At 40.0% G+C, this 22,241-nt stretch overlaps 1 protein-coding gene across 1 annotated transcript in view; it reads right to left on the minus strand.

The window, feature by feature from the left end:
• Window positions 1-17,040, minus strand: part of vapb (VAMP (vesicle-associated membrane protein)-associated protein B and C) — a 20,102-nt gene extending 3,062 nt beyond the window's left edge. Inside the window, exons 1-5 of the mRNA XM_010796138.1 lie at window positions 16,733-17,040; window positions 8,714-8,866; window positions 2,888-2,991; window positions 2,387-2,467; window positions 1,179-1,358 (exon numbers count right to left, since the gene is read on the minus strand). Coding sequence (XP_010794440.1) covers window positions 1,179-1,358; window positions 2,387-2,467; window positions 2,888-2,991; window positions 8,714-8,866; window positions 16,733-16,790 — 576 coding nt within the window. The 5' untranslated portion in view covers window positions 16,791-17,040. The remainder of the gene's footprint in view (window positions 1-1,178; window positions 1,359-2,386; window positions 2,468-2,887; window positions 2,992-8,713; window positions 8,867-16,732) is intronic.
• Between the last annotated feature and the right edge of the window lie 5,201 nt (window positions 17,041-22,241).

The following is a 22,241-nucleotide window of genomic DNA, read 5'->3' on the forward strand; positions in this document are numbered from 1 at the left end:
ATTAAAGGAACATTTTATAAAACACTTTCTGTCATCTCAGGCCTCAATAACATCCTGAAAACATTTTCAGAATGTTTCTTGGAGAATGTTCTTTATTTGTTATCATGTAACATTCAGGGAACATTTTATACAACCCTTTCTCTCATCTCAGGCCTCAATAACATCCTGAAAACAATTTCAGAATGTTGCTTTGAAAATGTTCTTCATTTGTTATCATGTATATTTTTTATAAAAAACTTTCTGTCATCGCAGGCCTTAATAACATTCTCAAAACATCCTCTAAATGTTGCAGTTAAAATGTTATGTCTTAGTTAACCTTAAACCTTATAGGAACATTATTTGAACAAATAAACACCCTAAAAAGGTTCTTTGAACATCAGATTAAAACGTTTCTTTAAAACCTTGTTAGAACCAATAGGTAACGTTAGCCAAAGTTGTGAGAACATTCCCCGCTAGCTGGGTTATCATATCACTGCCCCGTCTAAGACACGAGTGGATCTGACTTTAATTACATTTGACTCGAGTGTTTTGTCAACTTAATGTGTTGCTTAAAATAATACTTCTGCATACAGTATGTGACACTGTGAGTGTTGCACGGCCAGATACGGCTCAAGAAGCTGACTCAGATAAGGAGATATATGATACATTATGAGGTGATATGATGTGATATGAATGACAATGGGACACATCGACATCTGCACTCACAGTGCCGCGGACTGTACGTAATGTTACTTTGATCCGGTTACTTATTTTAACTTGCGGCAGATATTTAAGTAACCTTTCTTAACGCTAATGTTATAATAGTCAGATTGCTCTGAGGATGGGAGGTGATATTCTCTTAATTTTTACGTTCACACAGTCAGTTGATTTTGGCCGGCCGTCTTTCCTGCAACGGCAGTTTTCTGTATTTCCTTTATCCTGTAATATGACTTGATAGCTTTAAACTCTGCACACTGGGCTCTGATTGGTCAGCAGGCGGTGCTTTCACTAAGTTGATCTCTTACCCTGGAACCTAACCTGCTCCGGACCAGGCTAGCCATTCAGCATAAGTTACCATGGAGATCTAGCCCGCTAAGAACCAGCGTCGTAGGAGCGGAAACCCAGAGTTTTCCCTGAAGATAGCTCGCTAAGCGAAAATCCGGCTTCGTAGTGCAGGCCTTCGGAGTCATCTCACTCACCCTGATCTGTTTGTTTTCTTCCCGTAGCCTCTGAGCCTCCATCTGCAGCCTCTTGCAGTCCTCCATGATCTTCTTTACCTCCCCGTCATCGAAGGTGGAGCTCATTGATTTTGGAGGCAGCGTGGAGGAGTCCGACTTCAGCAAGCTGGACGACATCATCTTGTTGGACTCCATGTCAAGCTGTAAGTGAGTTAACAGGGCGACAACATATAACGCAATAAGTTCTCTGTTTGCTGATACAATGTTTCCATGGCAATTCTGACCATTGACTTGGCTGGCACTCCGGTGAAATGTTATATTTTTATTTGGAGACTTGCAGACTTTTATACAGGGACACAGAGCCTAGTTTCTAGCTGCCTAGCACCATGTTTGTGGGAGAGTTCACCCAGGGGTGCCTTTCATGAGTGGATCAAGCTGTTTTCTATCAGCAATATCTCCGTCTGAGGGACTCTGTGGTGCTGACTGGGAGCAATGTGTATGTATCGCACAGCTCAAAATGAATTGAAAACAACCACCATAGACTCAGCTCATATCGTGAAGAGGTAATGTATCTACAGCTGTGTGGGGTCCGATTGAATCACAACAATAATAAACTACATGTGAGAATGAACAAAGTGAAGATTAATGCTGACACATAAACAACGTTGAGAAAATAAAAAAAGATATAGAAGAATAAGACAGTCGGTCGGTCTTAGAGTTTTCAAAGAAGAGGAGAGGTGAAGGCCGAGATGGGACAGGATGAAGAAAGAGAAAGCAGTAAATAGGTGGGGAGCAGGAAAACAACAATAAACATCAGAGGATTAGGAACAAGCATATAAATGCACTCTACAGAAGGAAGCAGTAAAGATGCAACAATGTGTGAGGTTTGCTGAACACCAGCAGCTTGATAGAAATTTAATAACATATTTTAATGTTTTAATCAATATTTTTTTCTCATAAAAAAAAAAGAAAATTTGCAAATCTCTATTTTGTGTCCAATGTTGTAGGATTTATTTAGTTAGCAGCTGTGTAATATGTTGGGTAATAAACAAGGAGCCAGTCAAAAATAAACTCTTCCTAGACAATATTAACTTGCTGTACATTCTCACTACTTGTGGTACTAATGTGACGCATCACTCCCTGTAGTGTCTCTGATCTGTGATCTGCAGTGACAACCAGAGCTGACGTGGTGAGGCGAGGAGAGGAGTGGTGTCACGGCATGTACTCACTGTTTTTTCATTCTCCACTGGCATGTCAAAAACACATCTCAGCTTGGAGTCCATCAGCTCATCTGGCTTAGCCTCCTTCCACTGAGGAGAGAGAGGACCAAAGATAAAGGAAAAGTCAACCAATTAATCATTTATATGTGATCAAGACCAAAGGGACCATTTGTAACAGACTGCTGATAATGGCTCTTTGCAGCAGGACAAAAACTTAGATAACAACCCTCATGTTGACATATTAAACATTCTTTCACAATGTCTTGATTAAGAACCAATTTTTGAACTTAAAAATAGGGTATCTGCACTCTATGGCTCTATTAAATACAATATTGCATCAAATGTTTAATAACCAACATGCCTTTTTCTTTCGTTAAGTTCAATTCATGTATTTCATTGATTGATCCAGTATCTGTTTTTTGCAATATACATTTGAAGCATTTGCCAACACTGAAATTAGTAAAAGGAAAATGATGGTGAAACGTGATTGTAGGAAGAAGATGCACTCACCACTCCCTCCATGTCGGTCATGTCAGGAGGTGCTAGCACGGACTGCACCATGAACTTGTGTTTGCTCTTCTCATTGGGATCATAGTCAAAAGGCTGCAGCATAACTGCAATTACAAAAGGATAGTCAAGGTCACTTATGATCCTATTATAAAGTCCCTTAATTTACCTGACTTCACATGACAACATGTTAAGATGACGTATTTCCTTATTGACATAAGTTGCGCCCCAAAGTATGAACAGCAAGTGCCCACATCCTTTTTGTTATGAATCCCTCAGTTTTATTTCCCTTTTTGTCAATCTCATTCTGACCTACCATTCTCAGTAAACTGAGAAGAATGTGTCTGTTAGTATCACTTCAACTGGGGCAGACAAGCAGGAATACAATTCAAGTTGTGAGTTAAAATCTGCCGCCCCAAATACAAAACGAACTCCAGCGTATAAGCCGATACTGTTCTTTGTCAGCAACTTTCCATTTCTCTCCCTTTCTCAACTCTGCGTCCACTCCTTGGATTAAATAGGAATTAGTGAGTATCAAATACCCATGTGTTTGTCAAAAAGAAACTAGGTCCTCCACGTCTTCAAGGCTCTGGGCTGCTTGGAAAAAGCGGTGGAGATGATTTATTTCTAAGTTTGTGTTACCATGACGGCGAAACACTGACGAAACTGTGAATACCCCGGGGGGTAATCTTTCCAACAGCTTCCAACCCTGTCTGTTTCTTTCTCAACATTACATATCGCTCTAACAAAAAGCAGGTGTGGGGTTGGAATAGGACTTCAGCCCATCACCACATTAGTCCTCCCAGTGAGTGGTGTGTTATTTGATGTCCTTCCAATGACCAAGAAGGTATTTCAAAGCTGCAACGATGATTTTCAATGATCACTTTCTTATGTCAGTATTCAAGTAAAGGGTGGAAGTGCAGAGGGGCATGAAAAGAGCTATTGATGGGTGATCTTTCTCTCCTTTGACTTTTCAAACAAGGGTGTAATTGAAAGGCATATTTTGACATCAGTACCAACTATATCTACAACGTCTGCGTGATTCTTTGGCTTCCACAAGAAACAAATGACCTCCTAATTTCATGGCCGGTGTAGCTATCAGGATGGTTTTCAAATATGGCACATGCCAATGTTCCCTAAAGTGGAAACCTCAGAGATGTAGTGCACCATTACAGCAATCAGAGCAGTTCAATATCGCAAACCAGAAACAGACGGCATGAACAGATTGAGAACGTCCTGTTTCAGTCAGACCCAATTTGCACGGCCATCTAACTCAGGTCCAAGGGGACGCCACAAGAGAGTGGAGGCAGGAAGGCATGTAAGTTCATTGAGCAACAGTGGATAACGTTTAAATGTAAGTTCCCCCAGAGCCAAAGCCTGAGATGGAAAGAGCCCTGCCACAGAGGAGGAAAGAAAACAATTAAATCATCTTTAATAAGCAGCCTTTGAACACATCTTTAATAAAAAGCTACTTCTGCTAATGACATGATTTTGTATTCTTTCACACTGGGCAATCATTTATAAAACTCAGAGGCTAATTGTGTTTAACACGGTCAAGCAGGATGGCAATCGTCTGCCTGCTTGTTGATGATAAATGGAACCATTAGAGGGGTGAGGGAGGGGGGCAAAACAACTTTTCTTTCCTGTCACTAATTATATTGTGTCCCTTGAGACTTGATGCTCAAACGGAAAAAGCACTAAACATTTACCTTGAAGTGATTACAGAGGTCCACCCATGGAACATAATGAATATAGGGTCTGCACAAACAAATTGTCTTTTTTCATTATCAATGCATTTCAGAAAATATTTGAAAAGTATCTTTCAATGTTTTTTTTTAACCATCAAACACCTAAATATATTACATTTATAATAACATGAAAAATTAGAAAAAGCAACTAATATACTCATATTTTAAAAGTGAATACTTCACCACCCAAAAAAACATTCAATTACAAAATTTCGTATAATCCAAGGGTAACAGGTTGAGTAAATGATACACACATTTTCTCTTTGAGGTAAAGTATTCCTTTAAGAAGCTAGAAGTATTTAGATGTTTTAATGACATTTAACCAACTGATTAATTGATTGGTAAACTAAGTGTTTCAGTTCTACTCTATAGCTTTGTTAGTGACAAAATGCATGGCTACAACCCATACAAAACCATGCATTTGTGACACGATTTTTCCTCAACACAAGAAACTTGACAGGAGAATGTGCCGTACATTTCCATTTCCAAGCATTATGTCACTCAGTTTCAATAAAAGCATACAACATGAGACCTCATTTCATTTCCATTAACTATTTAAGGTGAATTCTCAGCATCATAAGAAAACCTAAACTGTGTTTGACATTAGAACAAAAATAAAGAAACTTGCCAAAAACAAAAGATGAGCGAATTTGTTTGAAAACCAAAACATGGAACTCATCAACAACTGAAAAACTAAATGTGAGGTTACGTTACATCATGATACATGACACCATACGGCTCATTGTTACTTACAGTCTATAGAGGTTACACCCTGAGCTATAACAATAGTAACCTTTTCACACCAATTCAGAGAAGCCTTAATCGTAAAAAGGGAACTCCCCGTGTACTTTGTTCAATATTACTCAACACAAAAACCTGGTCAAAGATCAGCATACCTACGGAGACAGTATAGCGTGGGAATGAGGAAGAGAGTGAAGTCGACCACTGCCGTTGGGGTACAGGCCTTGAGGGAAAACTCACCAGGATGTAAGAGCTAACTCATATGCAGGCTTCTCAGGGTAGCAGGATCTCACACTTCTGGTTTGGCTCTCCTGGGTCCATCTAATTCAATTTAATTCAAAAGGGGAAATAATACAACCTACCGTATATAGTAGCATACCTATTTTAGAGTGCGGAATACAGTCTATGGGAATAACCCAGGAGTTGACTACATTAATACACCACACTTTTGCGGGAATCACCACTTAGAGGTCAAGTTATCGGAATGTAGTTGGTGGGCAAAAAAAAGTGTACAAGGCTTTTAGACCTTGTGTTTAACATATTTTAATACATTTGTTATTAATTTGGACATAACTTATGACAGGAGAATCTATTTATTGCCCCTTCATGACAAAAGCCACACTGAAAATGAGTGTCATGGCAAGCTAATGAAACTGATTCAGTTAAAAAAATGCAACAAAATAATTGTTATTCTTTTATTAAAGTATGTTATTTTTCTTTCTGCCTTCCTTGAAATTATAACAAGTCAGACAAACTAAACTACTGACAGATTCCAAGAAAAAGCTTGATATGTGTGCAGTCATGACTTATTGAAACATTCACGCCACATTTGTTTCCACTGGATCCTGCTACAAAACACCAATCAGCCTCAGAAACATTCCTGTGGTCATGGCTACGTTGAACATATACAGTTACAGCTGGGTTGAGCTTCAAACGCACCGTGTGGATCCTCAGCTGAGCCAGCAAATGAAACATCTTGGGGTCTAAAGGTAACATGTAGGAGACTATCTTTTCTTTCCAGTGCAAGTGGCTGTCTGTGTAGCATTTGTTAAAAGTGACTGGCCAGATATACGAGACAAACTGGAACAAGTCACAGATCATATGCAATCCTCTTAAATAGAGAACAAAAACTGATATATATATGTATATATATTTGCCTGAATACCTCAATAATGATAGTGTAATGTTATTTTGGGAATTACTATTTGACAACTATTTTCAGCCTGTCCTTACAAAAAAACATGTTTTATATCTTATGTTGGAATGATAACCAGCAGTGTTTGTGTCACTCAGTTATAACAGTCCGGTGTTCATTGATGTTTATCAATTCCTTTTACGAGCAAAAGAAGAAAGAGCACTTAAATAAGTTGCCTGGTGGAGTTTCCTTGGAAACAAAGCAAGTTATGTTTGTATACATTGTATGTGTCCTTGAAGTCTAACAAATGAGTTGAATACGATACGATAATACTTTATTGGTCAGATCAAGTCTGAAATTTGACTTGCGTCACAGCAGCTCCATGTCCAACATCATCAACAGACAAGTATCCAGACACAATACATGAAACACAAACAACAAACATTTAACATAACAGCACAATCAGTGAGAGAAAAGATGCTCAAAGAGCCTTCAGGCGTGCATTTGATCTTAGGGATTAGCTCTGAGTGTACTGTGATGGCAAGTATTGACTGATTGCACAAAGGAGTGCTTCAGTCCGACTTTATGAAACGTGGACCCTGTTCCTCCGATTAGATTGGTAGCAGTTCATATTCAGTGTTCAGAACATGGTTTGGGTCAGAGATGATGTTGTTGGACAGCCTCACTAGGTTGTTATGATAGGCTGAGTCATATAGTCTCTGACAGGGTTGACCAACAATCTTTGAGCAGATTTTTAACAGGTGGAGCAGTTTTGAATGTAGTCCAGTTAAAAAGAGTTGTCAGGTGTCAGCAGGTAAGACATTGAATCTCTTTTAGCTGTCTTATGACAGCATTGACATTTTTTAAAAGAGCAAATTCTGTCATATTTCCTAATGTCAAGGGACTCATTTGGATTATTTGTTGTTGCAGATAGTCAAGTTTTAAGATGCAAGTGATGCTTCAATGCAATTTAATCATAGCAGTCAAACAAACAATGCCAATTGGCACAATGTGATTAAATTGCAGCGGTCAAAGCTCAAAATTGGACAAATGTACCCAAGATGCCCTTAAGTAATGAGTTGCCCTTAAAGTAATAGCACAATAGCTTAGCCATTTGGCATCAGACAGAGTATTACAAATTGAAATACATGTTTATTAGTTTACGAAGGTGTTGGTGCACAGACCTCTTGACTCTAGGTGGCATGGCCCGACATATGCTGCTTTGGATATCTAAGTCAATTATAATGGAAACTGGAAACCACTCCTAACTTGGTTTGGAGCTGACATCAGAATCAGGGATGTTATTATCAGGGGGATTATAAACCTGGGCTTTCCATCAAAGTAACTTAATGTTAGTTCAATTTCAAAGCAAACAATGCCTGCAAGATACGAACCCACAGCGGCTTGTTATCCTGTTAAGCACACCGCTTACTGATTTTTCCCTGAAGACAGACTGGACATAAAGAGGTTACAGACCGTAGCCTTAATGTTTGCCTAATAGAGACACAACACTTAGAAAAGTAATCTCCTTTTTGGACTCAAACCTGTGACCTTTCTCAACCCTAATAAGAGTGAAAAATGAAGGTATCCGACGGAGCGGACTGGGCTGATTTGTCGCCCACTGCTGACTGGAGGCCCCCGGTGTCTCGGTTCGCAGTTGTTGACACCAGATAGGAGAGGTTGTAAAATGAGTCTGTGGCTGTAAATGGCAGAGGTGGCACAGTGTGGAAACACTAGACTGTACCTGTCTCCCTCAGAGAGCACGGCTGGGAATGAGGCCTGCCAGGCGGAGGGTGGGGGTGTACTGGGTAACGGGAGAGGACCAGTGTGTTTAGAAAAAACATGCAAACGCATTCAGGATACATTTAGATGGCTTGAAGTCTGTAGCAACTAGAGCTACGAAAAATATAATTTCCATATCAATCGTGTAGTCTTTAAAATCTCCGCACAGACTCACACTGTACCATATATGCTATGCCTAAGTTCTGACCAAGAGTCACACAAAAAAGAGGCATCCAGAAAAAAAATGCACAATCCTCATGTTAGCGGAGCTGTAGCCACAAATTGTGTATTAAACACCCTTTTAAATCAGTCAAGTAATTTGTCTTGAGATACACTTAACATTTCCACAACAGTAGCAGCTACATGTTCGTTGATAATCATAATTGATTGGCCCCTTCTCATTCCTATTTCATCAATCATTACCTGAGACGTTGATTGATGTGCCTGCATCGAGGATTCCGCTGTTCGGCCGCACGCAGTAGCGGCGCGGCGCTGTCGTCTTCACCTTGAAACACACATTCCTGTCTGTAGGGTTGGAGAGCTTGAGATTTGTGGTGACCACGTCTGAGAATGGACCTGTGAAGAAGATAAGGTGGATATGTCAAAAAAACTCTGTAGTGATGTTTTCTTTAAGAAGATAATTCAAGGTCCTCCAGAGACAAATGGATCAGAAAAGACCGCTGAAGCCAAAACGTACAACTACACAAGTCACAATAAATGGCAACACATTATAAAGAGTTACACCACACTCATAAATCTCAAAAAACGATTTGTCACTTGAATTGCGTGAATGCCAAATGGTTGAAAATAACACATGCACAGAATAAATCTTTCACCGACATACAAAATGAAACAAGCTCGTAATATGTGTGAGTGTGAGCTGTGCAGTCAGAAACATCCAAAGCAAATGAGTGTCCCTTAGTCATCAAAATGCTAATTAATCATCCACTGCTGCAAAAAAAGCATATCAAATAAATAAATGAGGAAATAAAACAAGCAAGCTGGGGAACCTCTTTATATACATATAAATATTGATATAAATATAAAATATCTTTGCTACAACAGAATATATTAGAAAAGTTGGCCAAAAATGTAACACAGATTTAACACAACAGAAAACAAGCTTCTCCAAGCTTTTAAATTAGATCACTGAAATACCATTACATAAAGCATATTGAAAATATGTGACAAAGCCTAACAAGATGTGACTTCAATTATAGAAAAATGTATCTATTGCGCAGAATATGGAACTTCTGCAACAAATCTCCTTTATGTGACCTGACATTTTAGATAAACAGGGTTTCCCCGCCAATTCAACTAATTCAGGTTTCTAATAAGTTTGACTGGAAGTTGTCCTCAATACAAATAAAGTCAGTCAAATACATGTAATTAAAGCTATCTTTGTTGATGCAGGTTGCATATCTCTAAAGCTTTCGGAAGACTGGATGCATTAAGCTGAACAGAATGTCAATAACGCAGAAAGTCCTTACAACAAAAGCCACAGCAAAATGACACTGTGCTAAATCTATGAGGTGAGCTGAGGTTGAATGAGTTTTTATCCAGACTGCAGCACTTCTTTTTTTAAGGTTTTCACTACATCACTGTATCAACTACTTGTGCTGTGTTATAACTGTCTATCTATTCAATTGGCTGATTACATTTTTTTTCTCATTCTTTCTTTAACATCTTCATCCTGTTAATGTTTGATCATCTATATTTGTATAACATAACATTGGTTACAGTGAAACAAGGTTTTGTTCAACCTTGAGTAATATCTAAGGTTGAAGGGGTAGAGAGGAATGAGGACATGAAGGAGGGGAAAGGCGAAAGGGAAAAACAGCAGGTTCACACGGCTGTGTGAAATCACAGAGTTTAGCCCTTCTATTCAGTCAAATACAGGGCAGGGATTCTTGAAATTCAGGTGCTGTTTACACGGGAACGAAACGTGTTGTATCACTCCACAGTGACGAAGTTACCTTCAAAGTTACCTTCGTCACAGGGGCCAAACGGCTCCGTGTGTACGTCCTATACGATCATTTCCTGATAACAATGAAGCCATAGCCCCAACTCTGCTGCTCACATGTGTTACGTGCAGTAGTGTTTGTGTGTGTGTGTGTGTGTGTGTGTGTCGTTCTCTCTCTCCCTCTGATTCCCCAGGTGCAGCCTGGTTGTCCCCAGGTGCAGCCTCTCCCCGGGTGCTCCTAATTCCCAATCAGGGCCTACATATAGGACCGGAGGAAGACTGCAGTGATTCCTCATTCTCCTCCTCTGGCTGCATGCGCACAACCTGTGTTCTATAGATCAATAAGAGATGTGCTCCTGGATATGGGACACTAGTTTAATGTGCAAGTTAGCTGGTGAGCAGCCAGTGTTCTTTTTTTTTTACTATTAAAAAGGCCTGTTCGTGACTCCAGAGAACGGTTTCCTCTCTTTTTTCTCGTGCCTGATCAACGTTGTGTTTTGTTACTTCCCTTGGTACCCCTAGATTTAGAGGGAACGTAACACCATGCTACAGATGTTAGTGCAAAATCTACAGCTCCTCTACCACAACCATCAGCAACAAGTGGACATGGAGAACTATGTTGCTAAATCCACCACGGAGAATAAGCAGAAGGGCAACCAGGCAGTCATGGCAACCATGCTCGGGGGTCTTCTTTGCTGCTTTTGGTGTATTTTGTGGCGGAAGTACAGCGCCAATTACAGGCGTGGCATATGTACTACAGCGTCTCCAGCGGGTCGATCGGTCTCTTGTGAAGGGACACGTTTATTGAGCCGTATCCGTGTGAACGGAAGACCTTTTTGATATCGAATTCGGTTCGTTTGCATTCCCGTGTAAATGGGGACTAAGAAACTGTGAGACAATTGGGAAACACATCTTTGTAACGTACTGTCTGGGGCTTCTACAATAAAGACAAAATAAAGAGACAATTGCAATTGATTGCAGCCAATAAGTGAGTTAGCTAAATAAAAACAGTCTTTGAACCCTAACCACAATCTCCTCAACGGATAATATACAAGCTCAATCATATACGTTAATCTTTTTTTTTATTTTTTATAAAATGACAGCCTTATCTTTATACACTAAGTGTCCACACTTTTACAATGATCATTGTGTCTTTATACAGGTAAGAAAAACGTATTATGTAACACATACAATATTTGCTGCTAATATCCAAAAGTCTGCCAAGGTACGAAATCAATTTCATTCAATTCAGCGGCCTGTGATCAATATGAAACCATATTACATGCAAGATATAATTAGATGGAACTGAAATGGATTTATTTTTTACCCCATCACTGAGTCTTACTGTTTGGGAGGAAATGTCATTTTGCTCTGAATATTCAGCAGAAAGTGAGTCTCAGTTTTGGGTCATTTTTTCTATTTCTCTTTAGCTGCTTTCCTGGCAAAAAAGACGGCGTACCACTTTCAAGCAGAGATTGTCTTGTTTCATTAAATAGCCATCAATGAGCACAACACCAGACATTTTTGATCAACTGAAAAAAACAAGACGTGGTGGGCTGCGATTCAGAGGTTTATAGGCACCAGATAAATTCAGAAGTAAAGTTATTGCATGCACATTAAAACCCACCACAAAAGCAAGCAATCTCCACTTTGGTGTAAGGTTTGCTTTTCAGTTTAGTGTTAATGACATTAACAGATATGTCAAAACTGTTGGATATGAGCGCTTTTGCATGTACCACTGTACAAAAATTAAAAGGAGCAAAACCTAATACGGGCAATGCATTGACCTTGGAAAAAGCCAAGAGTGTAATGAGTCTTCTTTGATATTGTCAGGACATTACACATTACTGGAAGGGGTGCAAATTCCAAAAACCTCATTATATGCAGCATCACTAGTCCTTAGTATATTCTATTTTGGCAAAAGTTATCTTTTTATTGCATAAAACTGCATATAAAAATGTATTTAGATAGCTGGCAGCCGTTAGTCACTGTGTTTTTCCAGGAAAGCTACGTCTAGAGAGAGCAAAGCTAATTCATGGTCAAGTGAGTAAGTCTTAACGAATACAGTGCCAATACCACAAACTTTACAACGGACAGACTTACGGAAACTAAGTAGTCATATTGGAACTTTACTGTATTGTTAAAAAAGCATTTAAAACTGAAAGAGGAATAGATTTATTTGCGGCTATGTTTTCTGTTACTTTTGATATGGTGGATATCAAGATCTTATAATATCGTATACATGATAGTGACCCTCAGGTATATCAGTAGACAACTATAGGTTCTGAGCTTTAGAGACATTTATGATCTTCTGGGGTTTATGTTTGTGACAATATTCTAAGAAAAGCCCAACTCATGACTACTGTGGTGGAGATGCCCCTTTCACACCAACGCAGTTCCAGGGCCGGTTCGGAGCTGGGGCTTGAAAAGCACTGGTTTTTCCTGTTCACACCTCTAAGCTCCGGAATCCGGTTAGTTTCAAGCACCAAAAAGTTGGCGGTCTAGAAAGCAAACACCGCATACGTCACGCTTACGTCGGAGGCGGGAGCAGGGGCGGGATCAACCTCTAACAACAACAAAAAGCCCGTGTTTTATCCAGTTTGTACACAACGATGGAAAACCTAAAACTTAACAAGCAGCAGTGGTCCACTGAAGAGACCAGCTACCTACTGGGAACCTGGGCTTCCGAAGAGGTACAGAGGAAGCTGGAGGGGAGCACACGGTCCAAAGAACTTTTGAATGTAGCATGTAACGACTGTAAAGTTGGTAGTAAAGTCGTCCCACTTCTTCCATTTCGCTCCAACAAAGCAAAACCAAAACGAGTAGCGCTTCAATACAATCGGCCATTGTTGTTGTTGTCGATGTGAGGGGGTTCCGCGCGGTTTGGCTTTATGAAGCAAACAATGACGCAATGACGCAGCACCAGTCGGGCTCTGAGCGGTGTGAACAGAGCGGGAGCTGAACCGAAGAACCAGAAAAGCTCTAGCACGGAGCTAGAACGGGAAAAGCCTTGGTGTGAAAGGGGCAAGAGAGACACAAGGAGAGCTGGAACTTTGATGGCAAACGCTGACGGTTTATTTGGAGCTTTGGCTGGAGAATTCACAAGACATATCACGGGCCACAAGTTGACCACACGGTAGAGATGCCAAACCAATTCTGAAGAACTCTTCTGTAGTTCCAGGTTTTAACTAGTTCGGAGTGTAATAATCAACATTCTTTATCAGCGAGACTAAACAAATATGGACCCTGAATCTAACTAGAGCTGTCGTCCATTGAAAATAATGTGCGCCAAGCTGCCCCTCCTTAAGAGAGATAGCAGCAATACCCAAGGCCGTAGACCTATGCCATGGGAGAAGAGAACGTGAAAGGAGAAAATGATGAACTGTGTCAAAGGTTGAATACCTAAGCAAATTATTCCCCAACAACTACCTAAAAGTGCTGACAATTAATCAATTTGTTTACCAACTTACAGTTATCTAAGTAACATTTTAACTTGTGACATGCTGCAATTACAAAAGCCAAAATTCAGCAAGCCAGGTTTTTCAATCAGGTAAAGTTTTCTCTCAAAATAACAAATGAGGCCGCTACAGTAGCTATTATTGTGAGAAAATCCTTTAGTGCTTGACAGAGGCCCACTCTCTGTGAATGAAAACATGGAGCTATTTCAGAATTAGCACATACACCAGATTCAAGATAAAGTTTCAGCTCAGCAAACATCCAGAGCAACTGACACTTCCCTTCCCCTTTGAGCAAAGACAGAGAGGAAACTCAGACCCTCACAAGCTTGGCGTTACTTCAGAAGAATTGTAATGAAAGGGACTCACGCCACCGACAACTGTACACCTGATATACTACTTCCTGAAAGTGTCTGGGGATACCATCCAACTCACAAAAACCACAAGCCGCAGTTAAAAAAGTATATGAAGAGCTAATGTTTGAATCTGTCATCTTTCAAGGATACATTTTATAAACAGCACATATAAAAGGGAAGAGCAGGGAGTTAGATTTTTTAATAATACTCCTGATTAAGATGAAGATTAACACAAAACGAGAAAGTCCAGTCCTTAACACAGATGGTCTGATGCCTAACAAGCTGCTGCTAACATAACTCCTCTCTATTTCCTGTTTCACAAACCCATGCCTGCATATAACTTGGGGTCTGAGTATTGCCATGTGAATTGTTATATTGTGTAGTATTCTAAGAAGGCACAGAACATATGAGTTTGTTGCTCCTTTCTCAATGGCTGGTGTGTCCATGTAAATCATATGATGGAAATCAGGGTGCAAGGTATATTAAACTACAAGTAAGTAACCATAGAAACAGTGACTCTGCTTGATGCCAAGCTGGCGATATTCTCATTTATCTTATCTTTAACAAATCCCATTAAAAGACTTAAACCAACAACAATTTGATCCTATTAACTATAACGTGTGTTCTTTGTAGTCTGATATAGCTTAATCCCCCAAAACATATGTTAAATACATTAGCCTTCGGCTGCAGGGCATGTTCCTTTATAACAATGAACTTATTTTTTTCTGGGTCAATCCTGCATCGTCCTGATGCTGCAATTACTCACAAGCACACGTGTATTAACCTGTGGATTAAAATGCTCAATACTTGTGTACTCTTTTAGAGGTTTACATTATCTGTGAGAAATAATTAGCTTTAGGCAAAGATTGGCAGACAGGGCAGGGAAAATGAAAAGTTATTGACGGACCAAAGTGTTCTATATGTATTGAGGTTCCATTTATTGGATTGTAGACAACATTTTTTTACAATGAAACATGTTTACACGCTCAATGGTGAATTAACACTACCCACAGGTTTAAGTGACTGACTACAAATACAATATATAACAATTTTTGCCTGTTGTTTCAGTCCAAAATGTACATTTTTACCTCACCTGCCATAATGGCTTTTTTATCAATAGGCCATTCAATTGTTTTGTCTGTCCCTTCTCAATCTAACAATGAGTCAGTTGTACAAGGTAGAAAAAGTAGAAACATGATATGTCATTTAACCTGATCCCTACCTATTTCTAACGTAAAACTTGCTTTTAACAATATAACAAGCCTTGATAAAAAAATATATATACTGAGGCTTTATTTGCCTCCGCTTTGTACAAAATGTTCATAAATCTGGCACCTCGTTGTATATTTTTAATAATGCAATATACAGGCTCAGTATAGAGAGCTTAATACAACTCTGACACTTCATTACTGCTATAAAGAGTTAAATACCTTTATAATTTGCCATTACACTGTAGTCATAGAAAATAAATGAGTATGGTAACACCATCTGCACATTTAGACATAAGCATTATGCTACTTTAAATTGGCAGTTCACATAAAAACACAGAGGTGTGAGTTACCTAACACGTTGGTGCTGCTGGGTCTTTTAAGTGTAATGTTGGTGTGCTTAAGTCAAACACCAATGGCCAAATTGCATTTAGCAAAGAAGTTGCAAAATACAAAGTGGTTCACAGAGAGAAAAATACAATTTAAAATGAATAATAAAATACACAAAAAGCAATATCAGGATATGCTTTCAGAAACAGTACGTTTTTAGATGAGACACTGGAAGACACTGACTGAGACAGCCAAGCACAGGGAAGAAGAACACAATGTACTTGTCAAAGTTTTTGATTTAAAGCAAGACTAGTGAGTACAAGTTTGGCCATGTATTAGAGTCCAACTGTCATTTGAACCATTCATAAACGTATACAAATATCTAGCTTCAATACTCAATAGTACAATGCAATATTTAAAATGATGACATGATCTCTGTAATATGTTGCAAAACAGATCAATTAGTATCATATTTGTTTTTGTAAGAGTATTTAGGCCTTAAGCAACATATTTTGGCCAAATGTCGAGCTTAAACCAAATGTCTAATAGCGTATGTAAAGCCCTAACGATAAGGAGGCTTGGCATGTTGATGATCCGTAGCTTACACATATTAAGTAGCTCAGGTTATGCAGTTATTTCGTCCTGAGAGCTGTCAAGTTATTAAATGACAGCTGGCTGTCCAACAGAGCGTGACAGCCAATCAGAGAGCGTGCTAATGTTAGCTAGCTGTAGATGCTAAGGATGTTGTAGCTTCTGTGCAACAAAAGGTTATGCAGAAAATTGGTTGTCACATACATATCATGGTCCCTATTTCCATGGACATCTGTTTCGTGTGCTGCACGTGTAAACAGCTTTAAAACAGTTGCTGCAGCAGAAATGAGCAACAAGGCCTGGCTAGGCTGATTAGCCGACAGAAGCTAATCCAGCTAGCTAACCAGCTAGCTAGCTGTCAGTTGACCTGCCGTCCTTTCATTATCTTTCTTTTCATACGAAGGCAAATATTGTCAAAATGTGAGGTCCAGCTTCCCCCCGGCTTGGTTACCGTACTGGCCTGCCCCCCTCTTTCTAGCCCCGCTGGCAGAGGCAGCTCCCCCCTCCCGTCCAAGCCGCCGGGCCCTCCCCTCTCTTACCTCTGAATTTCAGTTCGTGCTGAGGCTCCAAGAGCAGAACCTGTTCCGGCCTGGCCATCTCCCAACAGCTGGAGGAGCGGGGTTATCTCACTGCAACCAGGTCCTGTCTGTTACCCCCGTGTTAGGATGTTGTTGCAGCGTCAATAAGAGTTGTTTTATCAATGAAATGTCTGTGGATATCCTCTCCCCCCCGGTCACTACTCGAGCTACTAACGGCTGTTGTGATGCAGCAGGAAGGGAGCGAGAGACAGCCCGGTGACGTCACTGCCTCTGCATAGCCACCCAGCGGGGAGGGTGACAGCAGGGTGATGATAGGTGATGATGGGTGAGACCAGGGTGCTGGTGCTCCCCCTCAACCGATGTGAAGGGATAAGGTTAAAATATGTAGGTTTTTATTTCAGCCCACAGCTTCTAAGTTTAGTATGAAGCAGTGATGGATTGTAACTAATTGTACTCACTGGATGGCTCGCTTGTAAACTTGAATTTGTCTTCAGTATTTAATTTTCATGCTACTTTTACTTAGCAGAATTATTTGACGAATAATTGCACAATGTAGAAATACAAACACAGACATTCCTTCATTTTAAATTGTACTTGTATATTAGCATCACAATGTACTTACAAAACAAAAAGTATACTCATTCTGTCAACCCGATATCACGGCAAGACGTTAACATGTGACGATTTACCATGCTGGGAGACGTGAACATGTGACGATTTACCATGCTGGGAGACATGAAGATGTCACGATTTCGTCCCTTCAAACGTGACAGTTACACGTGCCATTTCTCAATCTCGAGGAAACTGGCTTCCAAGCCAATATTTCAAGGATACTATGTCATCGAGTGCCGCCGAAGGACTGTTCCAATCTCCAGCATACTTGGAATTCCACCGAGGCCGCGTCCTTGGTTTGGGGGTAATTTCGAGGCTGCACATCGGTAGACTTCGGCCATTTCTCAATCGCGAGGATACTGGCTTGGTAGTCGCATACTTCCAAGTCACTTCCTTCAGAAACGAAGCAAGTATACTTCCAAGCCACGGCTTCGGAAAACAAAGAAGAATGGAACAGGCTAACAAGTGTGCCACTCTCTCTAACGGTTTCAACATAAACTGTACTGAAAATAAATACCTCACGATGTCTATCTAATTATGAACTTGCTTTACTTTCACGTAACACATTTTTGGTGATGACGTAGCATCCTTGAAATATTGGCTTGGAAGCCAGTTATCCTCGAGATTGAGAAACGGCCAGTTTCCACCCTTTAAACTAAGCTAAGCTAAGCTAAGCTAACCCCTTCTGGCTGCATCTCCATTTTCCATAACATATGAGATCTTCTTCTTCATGTTCACTATGGTTATGTGTAGTTATACCCTATCAGTTTGAACAAGAGTTACTAGCGCTTTCAAAATCTATACTACTACAAGAGAACCCCAGTCAAACACATTCTGTAAATAATTTTTAAGAGAGAGTAGATCCCTTTTATAAGACGATGAAACTTAGACAGGCTGTGAGAGTCACGGCCGGGTAACTACACATTTGAGAATTAGGTTAACAATAGTAAGAAGAACAAACATACACGACACTGTACTCAAAATTTCGCTCTCTATTCATCCCGCAACTTCGTCCATATGTAACAATTAAGTCACACGCATACACACAACAAGAGAATCAACCAGAGAACATAGCTCACACAATCTTGGAATTACCCCCCTAAACAAAGATGAGCGCGGCGTCATCAACTATACAATGATCTAAGTCTCACACGGAATAAAGACAATAATAAATTTCTTGTAATTCACAAGAGAGTGAATCACCACGCAGACCCCCTGGTAATCCCAAACGGTGACCAAAGTAGGTGTCGCTTTAGTTATCTTTTCCGACCTCCTGTTTATGAATGTAGTACACACCCATTTATCAAGTACATAATACCACATAAGAGAACATCACCATTTTCGCACGTTTTATACTTCTAGAGCTAATGCAAGTCTCGTTCACAATGTATACAAGTGCGATTGGAATAGCGAGAGAATACGATACCACAATTTGATCTTCTGATTTTTGGTAAAATCCTTTTGCACAATTTTTGATGATTAAACAGATTTACACTCCATACTACTATTATTACTCTCACATAAAAGCCATAAAATTTTTGTTTATACAAAACGGGAAAAGTGGAAATTCACAGCCAGAGTATGGAGGAGTTCGCGTCTCTAAATCACGCGTCAGGAGGTAATAGATGTAACTTCACGAGAGTAGTATGACACTCCTGTCAATCCTACCATGTGTTAGAGTAAAGGTACGCAAAATTAATTTTAAATACGAGGGGTGAGACAACTTAGCGAACAGGGCGAGCGAAGCGTTTAGGGCCACGTGACAACAACCGGTACCTTGCACAACGGAGAGGTTTAACCAACGGTGGGAGGTAATAACCAAGTCCGGGGAAGTTCGTCAGAGGCCCTGAGGAAGAGTCTCTCTTTTCGGAGAGGAACAGATTTTTTGTGTTGAAGTTCTGGGGAAGTGTCCGAAAAACTAGGCCCGACAGTGACGACTGGGCCGTCAGTTTGACCTATATACCCTGATACACCCCTTTTTTCGACCTTGAGGAGGAGAAGTCCTAGACAGTTTTTTGACGCTTTTTCCGGATAATTTCTATTAAAAAAGATTTCCGGGGACTTAGAACTATTCTCTCCTTTTCCCTTTGTTGGTAAAAGGCAGGGCGGCCACCACAGTCCCCTTTTTTCGTGTACTCACAACCGATACTGTCCGTTGGGAAAATAACATTAACGTATAAGTTTGTTTGTCACAACATTGCCTACAATAAGAAACACGTAACGCCCTTTTTCGTAAAATCGGAACAAAACAAAGAATGTCGACTTCTTTTTGTGAACACCTGTTTTTGTCGTGGGTTCGAAGTGGTTTCTAAGCTAATGTGCCTCGTACAAATTAACAACGTGGTGTCTACCTTTTTCCCCACAATATCACTGCTTGTTTTTGCCATTAAAGTAAAAACTTTTGTTTTTTTAATTGTTTTTGTTTTTGACATTCACATTTCTTTATTATTTTTATTAAAACAATTTTATTTTTCCTTTACGGTCGAATTTTATTTCTTCACGCAATCATTTTCTGACGACGTTGTTTTCCACCAGATTTCTACAATATAAAATTCATATGAAATTGTTTTAGACGTGTAATGTTTACAAACGTAAAGTTTTTTCGTGCGTTGTCATTTACACATTGACAACATTGAGACTAATTTCATACGAAGGACCCTCTTTTCTTTTTGTAAAACAAGAAGTCGCTGCTACGTCGAGTAGAAAGTTTTCTTTGAATTGAAATGGTAAATTTCTACAACGTTTCGGAACCAATACAGATAATTACAATTCACATTTTTTCGATAAATATCAAAGTATTAAACTGTAAAAAGTTAGGGGTACGCGTTTTGGATCAAATAGTTACATTTCACTAATTTCTTAGTGCATATATCTTTGACCCCACCCTTTTGTAATATAATATTTGATTAACACAATTAAATAACGAAATTTACACGTTTAAACGTACAGACCACTCTTTTATTAAACCACGTTGTCACGGGGGACACGCGGCGGAAACGCGAGCATTTTGGCAATGGTGTACACAGACTACACGGCTTTCAACATACAACAAGAATTAACCGTCCCCACCAAAGTCGACCAACCAACGAACTACCGCGTTGTAAGATGCCACTTTGCTGCTTCCATCCACCTTCGTCAAAGGGACGAACCCGAAACCGCGACTTCCAACATCACAGGTGACGCAAGGGAGCCATCCTCTTTTCGTCTTGTTTGGGTATACTTCCTGTTCTCGCTCCGCCTAGGGGTCCGCTCCTACTCGTTGATTTACCTTCCTCACAGTCTAGGAGGAGGTTCTGAGACCTTTCGCTTTTTTTGCACAACCTCTTACTAATTTTGTAGTAATTTTTTAAAATTCTTTACCCTTCTTCTGCGTTTCAACTTGTTTTTTTGCAATGAGACTTTTGTAAGTTTGAGACGCTTCTTACTAGATTATTTACCCTGACGAAGTATTGGTTCGAAAGAATATTTTTTGTTGTGTTAGGGTTTATCGCCTTTATAACAAATTAGTTGAAGTTTCTTAGGTAGTCACCTTTTTTTTGTTCATTACGGTGGTAACTTTCCTTTTCAACACAAAAAGCGTAAAAGGGCGAATGGACTCGGACCAAAACGTATTTTTGACTTTTTTTCGATTCTAACCTAAAAGTGTGAAACTTTTGTTTTTACTCTCTTCTCGCGCAAATTATTACCCTAGAAAAGAAACGTCTGCTCTTTGATCCTTGATCTTCGACATCACAAAAATGAACGACCTAACGCTAAGTTTTAGGGTAAAAACCTAGAATTTTACGATAGTTGTTCTTTACAACCATAAAAGATTGTTTTTCTTTGCCTGTTTTACAAACAAAGACCAAACTTATGACTGAAAAGTAGGGGACTTGGAGCATCTCCGGGCCTCCTTTTTGGCTTACGACTAAGGTTTAACACAACTTTCTTTAGACTACGACCAAGAAACGAAACCTGTCAGGACGTTCTTTTTTGTCTCCGGTCGTTCCCGGTGACCACCAATAAGGAATTCCCTTAGTAGGCGTGAAACATCTTTCAGACCGGTTCGCGTCCATAGACGTCAGAACATGTATCCGGTACTTTTGGGTGTCCGTGGTGTCCTTGCCTAGGTCAAGAGGTGTTGTCTAGACCTGGGACCGGGTCACGTACCGATCTAGTGCAGGGGTCAGCCTACTTCCTCTTATAGACGCAAATGCCTGGTGAGCCCCCTACGGGAAACGACTCCAAGGGTAAGCTAGTTGTGGGGGGGGCAGGGGGGTGGGAGGGGGCGGACGGGACACGATACACCAGAGTCCCTCGTCGGACACGCCTGGCTCCCCTGTTCGCTTCAGTTCGATAATAAAAGGACAAAAAAAGAACCGAAGACGGGGCAGACTTAAACGTCTATGTTCTAATAATTTACTGTTAGGGTTTTGTTATATGTCGGAGTTGATTTGCTTAAAAGATAATTTCGATTTTTATGTCCTCTGAAAAAGAGTGATTTCGACGACACTGCACCGGTTAACAGTGAACAGGACCGAGGAGATATTTTATATCAAAACAAATGAAGTCCTAGAAAGTCTATTCTATCGACCGGTGGCTGAGGCGCACAGTAACCATATACTAACATTTCTAAACGAGACTTTGGACGTCCAAACTACGAACCAAAAGAGCAAACGGGAAATCACAACAAACACAACCAAAATAAGATTTGACGTTGCTGGTCTTCGGATCGGTGTGCTATTAAGTGACCAAAAAGCAAATCGTTAACGTTGTTATTTCATACAATATAAGAAAAAAAAAAGAAAAGAAACTTTATAACGTTAACTTAATTCCACATCTTAACCCCTTGTCCTTTACCAGTAGGAATAGTAGTGTAGTAGTGACCTAACGACTCAAAGACGCCTCGGTGTTTACC

Source organism: Notothenia coriiceps, unplaced genomic scaffold (assembly GCF_000735185.1).
Source record: "Notothenia coriiceps isolate Sejong01 unplaced genomic scaffold, NC01 NC01_scaffold00000289, whole genome shotgun sequence".
Classification (NCBI taxonomy): domain Eukaryota; kingdom Metazoa; phylum Chordata; class Actinopteri; order Perciformes; family Nototheniidae; genus Notothenia; species Notothenia coriiceps.